The 10657-nt window shown below is 42.9% G+C and overlaps 1 protein-coding gene across 2 annotated transcripts in view; it reads right to left on the reverse strand.

The window, feature by feature from the left end:
- The window catches only part of LOC138980498 (WD repeat-containing protein 35-like), a 77680-nt gene that overhangs the window by 66221 nt on the left and 802 nt on the right, over window positions 1–10657 (reverse strand). For both annotated transcript variants that reach the window (XM_070353375.1, XM_070353377.1), the window contains exons 2-5: window positions 10391–10508; window positions 4947–5021; window positions 4230–4322; window positions 844–945 (exon numbers count right to left, since the gene is read on the reverse strand). In XM_070353375.1, the coding sequence (XP_070209476.1) occupies window positions 844–945; window positions 4230–4322; window positions 4947–5021; window positions 10391–10508 (388 nt within the window). The remainder of the gene's footprint in view (window positions 1–843; window positions 946–4229; window positions 4323–4946; window positions 5022–10390; window positions 10509–10657) is intronic.

The following is a 10657-nucleotide window of genomic DNA, read 5'->3' on the forward strand; positions in this document are numbered from 1 at the left end:
TTGAGACCAGCCAAGTGTCCCTTCATTGCAGGTGGCCTGTCATGACAGGTATACTTTGGTAAAGATAATATAAAAAGGGACAAGAGAAGGTGTCCTTTTAAGGGAGGTGTCCTTTTAAGGGAGGTGTCCTCTCATGGGAGGGTCCACACATCGCAGGTGCTGCTGTACTGTGGAACACGTCTGTAGAGACCACCCAAGGGGCCAGCTAAAAGCGGTCTTTACACAGGTTATGTTATATGAAGTCTTATATCGCACGCGTATCTCCAGACTCGGACTCAAGGCGCAGGGATCTATTTAAGCCGTGTGAGATGGAATTTTTTACACAATACATCACGCATTCACATCGACCAGCAGATCGCAGCCATTTCGGCGCATATCTTACTTTTCACGGCCTATTATTCCAAGTCACACGGGTATTTTGGTGGACATTTTTTATCTATGCCTATACAATTTTGCCAGGAAAGACCCTTTTGTCAATCGTGGGATCTTTAACGTGCACACCCCAATGTAGTGTACACAAAGGGACCTCGGTTTTTCGTCTCATCCGAAAGACTAGCACTTGAACCCACCACCCAGGGTTAGGAAAGGGGAGAGAAAATTGCTAACGCCCTGACCCAGGGTCGAACTCGCAACCTCTCGCTTCCGAGCGCAAGTGTGTTACCACTCGGCCACCCAGTCCCACACAGGTGGTTGTTATGTAAAGGTGATTTATATAGAAAAGAAACTCATCTGAGTTTCTTTGGGGTGGTGGTAATTGGCAGGTGGTCCTTATCAAAAGGTGGTTGCAAGGACAGGTAAAATCGACTGTATAGCAGAAACAAAAGCAGACAGCATAAATCCTACCATCTTCGTAGACGATGCAGATCTTCTGGCCGTCGGCCGTCCACTTCATGCCGCACACCACCGACTTGTTCCTGTTGTTGATCATCTCCTCGTACCATGAGCCTTCAATGGGGAAAAGAAACATCAAAAAGACACTAGATGATAAGATTACCAAGCACATGTATCCCTCAGTAAATGATCTGTCTTTGTTCATGTTGTTTTATCTGTGGTTGTTTGTGAATAAATTGGTTCGACCACTTACATGCAACCCCCAGGATGGGGTGGGGGGGGGGGGGGGTTAGGGAGTTGATGGGGTGGGTGATGTTTTTTGATTGCACTACTCTGTATATGTATACAGCTGTTGATATTTCCCCAGAGCTCACATCACACTCACAGGAAACACACAAATGAACAATGGCTACCTCCTTCGCCTCTAAGCTATCCATCAATAAGCATCTTCTCTTCTCCAAGACGATTTCAGTGAATGAGTCAAATACTGTTGTCACTTTTTTTTTTAACATGGATGTCAGTTTCAAAATTAATTCAGTAAAATCTTACCACTCTACAGAGGAAGCAGCATGACTTGTGATATAGTGGAGAGGAAGCAGCACGACTTGTGATATAGTGGAGAGGAAGCAGCACGACTTGTGATATAGTGGAGAGGATTAGCAGCACGACTTGTGATATAGTGGAGAGGAAGCAGCACGACTTGTGATATAGTGGAGAGGAAGCAGCACGACTTGTGATATAGTGGAGAGGAAGCAGCACGACTTGTGATATAGTGGAGAGGAAGCAGCATGACTTGTGATATAGTGGAGAGGAAGCAGCACGACTTGTGATATAGTGGAGAGGAAGCAGCACGACTTGTGATATAGTGGAGAGGAAACAGCATGACTTGTGATATAGTGGAGAGGAAGCAGGACGACTTGTGATATAGTGGAGAGGAAGCAGGACGACTTGTGATATAGTGGAGAGGAAGCAGCACGACTTGTGATATAGTGGAGAGGAAGCAGCATGACTTGTGATATAGTGGAGAGGAAACAGCACGACTTGTGATATAGTGGAGAGGAAGCAGCATGACTTGTGATACAGTGGAGAGGAAGCAGCATGACTTGTGATATAGTGGAGAGGAAACAGCATGACTTGTGATATAGTGGAGAGGAAACAGCACGACTTGTGATACAGTGGAGAGGAAACAGCATGACTTGTGATATAGTGGAGAGGAAGCAGCATGACTTGTGATATAGTGGAGAGGAAGCAGGACGACTTGTGATATAGTGGAGAGGAAGCAGCACGACTTGTGATATAGTGGAGAGGAAACAGCATGACTTGTGATATAGTGGAGAGGAAGCAGGACGACTTGTGATATAGTGGAGAGGAAACAGCATGACTTGTGATATAGTGGAGAGGAAGCAGGACGACTTGTGATATAGTGGAGAGGAAGCAGGACGACTTGTGATATAGTGGAGATGAAGCAGGACGACTTGTGATATAGTGGAGAGGAAGCAGCACGACTTGTGATATAGTGGAGAAGAAGCAGAACGACTTGTGATATAGTGGAGAGGAAGCAGCACGACTTGTGATATAGTGGAGAGGAAGCAGCACGACTTGTGATATAGTGGAGATGAAGCAGCACGACTTGTGATATAGTGGAGAGGAAACAGCACGACTTGTGATAGAGTGGAGAGGAAGCAGCACGACTTGTGATATAGTGGAGAGGAAGCAGGACGACTTGTGATATAGTGGAGAGGAAGCAGCATGACTTGTGATATAGTGGAGAGGAAGCAGGACGACTTGTGATATAGTGGAGAGGAAGCAGGACGACTTGTGATATAGTGGAGAGGAAGCAGGACGACTTGTGATATAGTGGAGAGGATTAGCAGCACGACTTGTGATATAGTGGAGAGGAAGCAGCACGACTTGTGATATAGTGGAGAGGAAGCAGCACGACTTGTGATATAGTGGAGAGGAAGCAGCATGACTTGTGATATAGTGGAGAGGAAGCAGCATGACTTGTGATATAGTGGAGAGGAAGCAGGACGACTTGTGATATAGTGGAGAGGAAGCAGCACGACTTGTGATATAGTGGAGAGGAAGCAGCATGACTTGTGATATAGTGGAGAGGAAGCAGCATGACTTGTGATATAGTGGAGAGGAAGCAGCATGACTTGTGATATAGTGGAGAGGAAGCAGCACGACTTGTGATATAGTGGAGAGGATTCGCAGCACGACTTGTGATATAGTGTAGAGGCCAGTCAGTGTCTTACCACTCCACAGAGGAAGCAGCACGACTTGTGATATAGTGGAGAGGAAGCAGCACGACTTGTGATATAGTGGAGAGGAAGCAGCACGACTTGTGATATAGTGGAGAGGAAGCAGGACGACTTGTGATATAGTGGAGAGGAAGCAGCATGACTTGTGATACAGTGGAGAGGAAGCAGCATGACTTGTGATATAGTGGAGAGGATTAGCAGCACGACTTGTGATATAGTGGAGAGGATTAGCAGCACGACTTGTGATATAGTGGAGAGGAAGCAGCATGACTTGTGATATAGTGGAGAGGAAGCAGCATGACTTGTGATATAGTGGAGAGGAAGCAGCACGACTTGTGATACAGTGGAGAGGAAGCAGCACGACTTGTGATATAGTGGAGAGGAAGCAGCATGACTTGTGATATAGTGGAGAGGAAGCAGCACGACTTGTGATATAGTGGAGAGGAAGCAGCATGACTTGTGATATAGTGGAGAGAAAGCAGCACGACTTGTGATACAGTGGAGAGGAAGCAGCACAACTTGTGATATAGTGGAGAGGAAGCAGCATGACTTGTGATATAGTGGAGAGGAAGCAGCACGACTTGTGATATAGTGGAGAGGAAGCAGCATGACTTGTGATATAGTGGAGAGGATTAGCAGCACGACTTGTGATATAGTGGAGAGGAAGCAGCATGACTTGTGATATAGTGGAGAGGAAACAGCATGACTTGTGATATAGTGGAGATGAAGCAGCACGACTTGTGATATAGTGGAGAGGAAGCAGCACGACTTGTGATACAGTGGAGAGGAAGCAGCACGACTTGTGATATAGTGGAGAGGAAGCAGGACGACTTGTGATATAGTGGAGATGAAGCAGCATGACTTGTGATATAGTGGAGAGGATTAGCAGCACGACTTGTGATATAGTGGAGAGGAAGCAGCATGACTTGTGATATAGTGGAGAGGATTAGCAGCATGACTTGTGATATAGTGGAGAGGAAGCAGCACGACTTGTGATACAGTGGAGAGGAAGCAGCACGACTTGTGATATAGTGGAGAGGCCAGTCAGTGTCTAAACTACCAGGCCATTACTCGCGTTTGAGGAAATTGTGTGTGGTAAACTGCCCATAACCAACAATGTGTGTTAATTGTTACCTTTGTAGAGCATCCAGACAATGATCAGTCCGTACTGGTCACTGGTGGTCAGTTTCTGGTGATGCTCGTTCCACGCCACCACTTGCACGGCACCTTCAACACACACACCATGAATGCACTTTGTGCCAATTGCTGGCTGACTGACTGTCTAAACATTGAATAAGATGAACCACTTGTTACTGTGTATTTAAATCAAATCTAATGTGTCTGCAACTGCAAGGAAGAAACAAAACAAAAGCTGATTTTTGTATGAAAATATTTGTTTAAATTTTGGAGGGCCACACACACAATCACCCTCTCGCAGCATGTCTCCATCTCATTTTCTCGATCCATATCAGATCTCTCTTAACACACACGTACACACACACACACACACACACACACACACACACACACACACACACACACACACACATGACACACACACACACTGATAGATATATAGAGAAGAGAGAAAGTGTACAGAAAAGACAACATTATGTAGTACAAAGCCATCAAAACCACCCAGTCTACTCCAGTGGTACTGAAGTGAAACTTCGCAAAGATGACAAGTAAAACAGAGAATTAAGCGGCATGCACACAGAATTAAGCGGCATGCACACAGAATTAAGCGGCATGCACACAGAATTAAGCGGCATGCACACAGAATTAAGCGGCATGCACACAGAATTAAGCGGCATGCACACAGAATTAAGCGGCATGCACACCGACACTCACCGCTGTGTCCCTCCAGCGACTGGTTCATGGACAGGTTGCTTGGTGCGGCCAGACCCTTCACCTTGGCATCCTTGCCTGAAAATTATCAATAATTAACAATACAGTGTAAACTGTCTATAACTACCACCCAAGGGACCAACCAAAATGGTCGTTATGGACGGAAGGTTGCTTTGGAAAAGTGAATTATAAAATGTAAAAAACCTCGTCTAGGATTCTTCATAGTGCTCGTTGTAGGCAGGCGGTCGTTGTAGGCAGGCGGTCGTTTTAGAGATGTGGTCAGAAAAGAGGTTCAACTTTTCATATTATTCAACGTTATGGAAATAGAGAGATATATGCAGGCGATACAATTTCAAACCTGCAGATGAGTATCATACCGCCATACACAAAGACGCAATGGATACACTCATCACGGCGCATAACTTTCCCTGGTGCTTGCATTCATCGTAGTGTAGGTGAGTCCATTAATTCTTGTTAAACTAACAGTCACAACAGGAATAATTCACCTGTTATATATTTCAATACATGTAGCAGTGATACACACATGTTAAAATCAAAGCAGCAGAAGTTCAGCATTTGTGAGCATCAACAATAAAAAGAAAAACACTTACAGCAATAATAAAAAAATTTATATTCCGTATTCTGATACATTTAAATTAGTATAAACAACAAAAACTGTTTGGATAAAACAAAACAAAAAAAAGCAGAATACCTTAACTCATCTTCAAAATTGTTATGGGTAAGTTTACTGAACCTTTTAAAGACTGACACATGAGTAAACCAGAGTAAAATGGTAAAATAAAAAAATCATACCAGTCATATTACTGAAAACAAATGTGCAAAGAAATCTGTAATTTCTGTTCTACTGCATACTGAGACACACCAAATAACAACTTATTTTCTGCACTAAAGATTATCACATACATATGTACTATTACTATTAGCTTCACACTTCCACACACAAATCCCCTCAAACACTGATGACACATATTCACACAGCAGCAGAAAAAAAGATATTCGGCCCTGAAATTGTTAAAACATTTTTTTTTAATCACCACAAATCGACCCGCTCCTTGAACCACAAAGCTTCCAGACAGGTGGGACCAGAAATTTATCACAAAGCAATATCTCATGACTTTTTGCCATGGAATACTTGTGGAACACAATATCTCATGACTTGTTGCCATGGAATACTTGCGGAACACAATATCTCATGACTTGTTGCCATGGAATACTTGTGGAACACAATATCTCATGACTTGTTGCCATGGAATACTTGCGGAACACAATATCTCATGACTTGTTGCCATGGAATACTTGTGGAACACAATATCTCATGACTTGTTGCCATGGAATACTTGTGGAACACAATATCTCATGACTTTTTGCCATGGAATACTTGTGGAACACAATATCTCATGACTTGTTGCCATGGAATACTTGTGGAACACAATATCTCATGACTTGTTGCCATGGAATACTTGTGGAACACAATATCTCATGACTTGTTGCCATGGAATACTTGTGGAACACAATATCTCATGACTTGTTGCCATGGAATACTTGTGGAACATACTCCGTCTTTGAAGGTACACTCTTTCTGGTGAAAACAGTTCGACTCACCATTTCGTATCGGGCCAATCCTTTTACATCGGATAAGACCATCCCTCAAAGAAATTAAGAAACTAATTTATCAAACAATCCTCACTGTGCAGGGAAGGTCTTCTCTCCTGTAAAAGCCTGCCATATCTGAGACGGAAAGCTGAACTGTTTTCATGCAAATGAGTGACACATGCCTTTCAGTCTCTGTACAAGGTTGTCGTCAGCAAGACTGAGTCTGGTCTTTTTTGCACAGAATCAAATGACGACATTTATAACAAATGACGTCATTATCAAGATTGGTACACAACGTATTATTGTGCATAATTTCTTTGTGATCCGTTGTGTTTTCGTAAAGATACAGTGTATTTAATCATGTAAGCGAGAGACACTGGCCTAAAAAATGGCGACAAAAAGCACATTTTCAGAGAAGGATTTTCGATCCTATATCAAAATAAGAACGGCACTTGGTAAAACGGCCGGTGACATACTTGAAGAGCTGAGAACTGTAAGCCCAGGCACAGCACCATCTCGCGCGACAGTTTTTCGGTGGGCAAAGCATTTCTCAACAGGGAAAACGTCTGTGGAAGATGCAAGGGGAAAAGTGAAGAAACCACCTGTAACCGACAACAAAATGGTGTCCTATGTGCAACGGTTAGTTGATGAAGATCCCCGAGTGAGCAGTCATTTTATCGCCGAAACACTGGACATTTCGTCGTCGTCTGTCTTGAGAGTTTTAAAACACAAACTTGGATACACAAAGGTGTGCGCGCGATGGGTACCACATTTCCTCACTGAAGAGAACAAGAGGTGTAGGGTTACGTTTGCCCAACGGCTACTCAAGATATACGACGGATGTGATCAAAAACGCTTGGATGAGATCGTGACTGGAGACGAAACTTGGGTGTACTTCTTTGAGCCAAAAAGAAAAGCTCAAAACAAAGCATGGATAAAAAAAGGTGCCAATGCCCCTCGGATCGTGCGAAAAAGTCGCTCCGGCAAGAAGGTTTTATACACAATATTTTATAACACAAAGGGCGTCATTTTTCAAAAACCACGCGAAAAAGGCAGAAGCATCACTGGGGTGTACTACAAGGAAAAAGTTCTTGCTGGCATCGTTCGTTACTACAAGAGAGCCAGACCAACTACAGGATTGAAAGGGATCAAATTACTTCATGATAACGCACCTGCTCACAAATCCAAGGTGGTGAAAGAGTACCTGGAGGAAGAAAACTTTGAAACTTTGCCACATCCTCCCTACTCTCCTGATCTTGCACCCTGTGACTTTTTTTTGTTTCCTCATCTGAAAAGACAATTGGCTGGGCGTCGATTTGACAGTCGATCAGCCCTCGGATCGGCTGTTTTCCAGTGTCTGAACCAGGTGCCAAAAAACGACTTCAAACGGTCATTTCTTGACTGGGTCCAACGACTTAAACTGTGTGTAGCCGCTAAGGGAGAATACTTCGAGGGTTTGAAATAAAAAACAACTGCATCATCTAAAGATTTCCCGGTTTTTGAGACCAGTCTCAGTCTTGGTGACGACAACCTTGTATGTACCTCTGACACAGAAGCTGCTGCACTGAAACTGAAGATTGAACTGGCAACCAGCTGCTGACCGTATGTGCGGTGGTCATAAGGATGAGGGAGGGTTTCAATGCAACTGACCAGCAAACCCCTACCCTGCCTGTCAAAACACTGCAGAATCCTCAGTTCCCATGTTAGTACCTACACCCTCAACTCTCGTTGGTTCTTACCATTAACACCTTTTATGCTAGCATCTTTTATCTTGATCTCTTTGAAGCCTGCAGCCTCGCTGGGACTTGACGGTTTGTTTTCCTCACTGTCATTTTCACCGCCTTCCTTACCTGCCTTTTGGTCGCTTTCTGACAGTTTACATTCAACATTGACATTAATAAAAGGTCAATATTCTCACAGAATTGGGATTATGAAGGGTAACAACATACATCTACACAAATAAAAAGATTAAAACTGTCTACAGTACAAGTGTAATACACAACCCCAAACCAATAACCATAAGGCAAAAAAAAAAAAATTGTCTGTTTCTGGTAACATGGCTAAAAAAAATAGGGTCGGTAGGTAGGGATTTTTTTATTTATTTTTTTTTTTTTTAACCCCAAATGTAGACCAATAAAACTAACTTTAAAAATCGCGCAAAGAGACTGGATTCACTATACATAGAGACAAGACACTCAACACATTTACAAATCGTCAGCGGACTTTCGTTTTCACACGTTTTTGTTGTTCATTTTCTCACCCTGTCCTTTACCACCAAAAAAAACAAAACATTTTGGAGTTTGGAAAAAACAAGTTTAGGGTCGGCACCGAAATTTAGGGTCGGTCGGGTGACCAGAAACAGACAATTTTTTTTGTTGGCCTAACTGGATTTGCCACTCAAACAATTGTCAGAGAGGAGCACTAGTCTTTCGGATGAGACGAAAAACCGAGGTCCCTTCGTGTACACTACATTGGGGTGTGCACGTTAAAGATCCCACGATTGACGAAAGGGTCTTTCCTGGCAAAATTGTATAGGCATAGATAAAAATGTCCACCAAAATACCCGTATGACTTGGAATAATAGGCCGTGAAAAGTAGGATATGCGCCGAAATGGCTGCGATCTGCTGGCCGATGTGAATGCGTGATGTATTGTGTAAACAAAATTCCATCTCACACGGCATAAATAAATCCCTGCGCCTTGAATATGTGCGCGATATAAATTGCATAAAATAAAAAAATTAAAAAAATTAAAAAAAATTCCTGCGCTTAGAACTGTACCCACGGAATACGTGCGATATAAGCCTCATATTGACTGATTGACTGATTGACTGATTGACTCGTTACTTTCACAGCAATGAAGGAAGGCAAACAGATAGTTTCAGTTATATTACAAACTTTGAACATTTGACTCCTTGACCGCGTTAATTACAGTCAACACCAAACTTATCAATACAGTTAAAAAGGGAGATAACAGCTGTAATCAGCTCATCGACATGCAACCATGATTGTCTTCCCTGAATAGAATTTGTTTTTTTAATTTGATTTTGGTTAGTTGTTTTGGCTGTTAGGATATCAATTCTTGTGTTTTTCTTTTGTGTCATGTTTTTGTTGTTGTTGTTTTAAATTCAATTCATCAGACAGTCAAGGGGTTCAATTTTTTTCCAATCCATGATCAGCTACATTATCCATGCTTACAAATTAATTACTGCATTCATTCTGTTGCCATTTGATGATTCAACATCAAATTTCACATCTTAAAATTGGTGGAACTGGAAAGTATCCTTTGTCTCTGCGTCTCACTTTTGCATTTCCTTGTAATCGGAATCAACTTTCAACTCGCACACTTTGAGAGAAACATGGAAACAAGAAGTAAATGGCCAATAATCAATGGCGCTGAACGATTTCTTTGCTTAAAGTCTTCTACCATCCACATTTGTTTCCCTCTCCAGAAGTCAAATTTATAAGGATCAGGGTTTAGCCTGGGAGAAAAAGGCAATGGGACATTTGTCCCCCTTAACCAAATTCCGATGAGACATAGTCGAAGGCAAGAAGCGCCAAAGAGGCCTGTACGCGTTTTGACCAAAGATGCAAAATGTTCCAATATGGTGCCATCTGAGAATTAGCCACTATATCGTGTTATCTGAGTATGTGTGTGAGTGTGTGTGTGTGTAATCCGATGTAAAGTGTACATTTGGTGGCGTAGTGCTACGTATACTCAATGCGCCCTTTGACGCACTGAAGGGAATTGTGATGGGACATTTTCAGATTGAATGCACCATTGGCGCGGGGCGCACTAGTAAATGAAACCCTGAAGGAAATATTTCACGCATACCAGCTTGCATTTCCAACTTGAGGACCTTGAGGAGGCCTTCCTCTCCGCCGCACGCAATGTAGCCATGCTCCCTGTTCCACGACACACACCTCAGCTTGGTGTTGTTGGGAATGGCAATCTGTGGAGAAAAAAAATCTATGGGTTCAGCACACAAAAGCAAATGCTTGTAGTTGTACAGTGGACCCCCCCCCCCCCCCCCCTTCTTCTTCTTAAGGACATAATGGACATTAATCAATTCTGTAGAACTGCTTTACAAATTTACACCCT

This window comes from Littorina saxatilis, linkage group LG11 (assembly GCF_037325665.1).
Source record: "Littorina saxatilis isolate snail1 linkage group LG11, US_GU_Lsax_2.0, whole genome shotgun sequence".
Lineage (NCBI taxonomy): Eukaryota > Metazoa > Mollusca > Gastropoda > Littorinimorpha > Littorinidae > Littorina > Littorina saxatilis.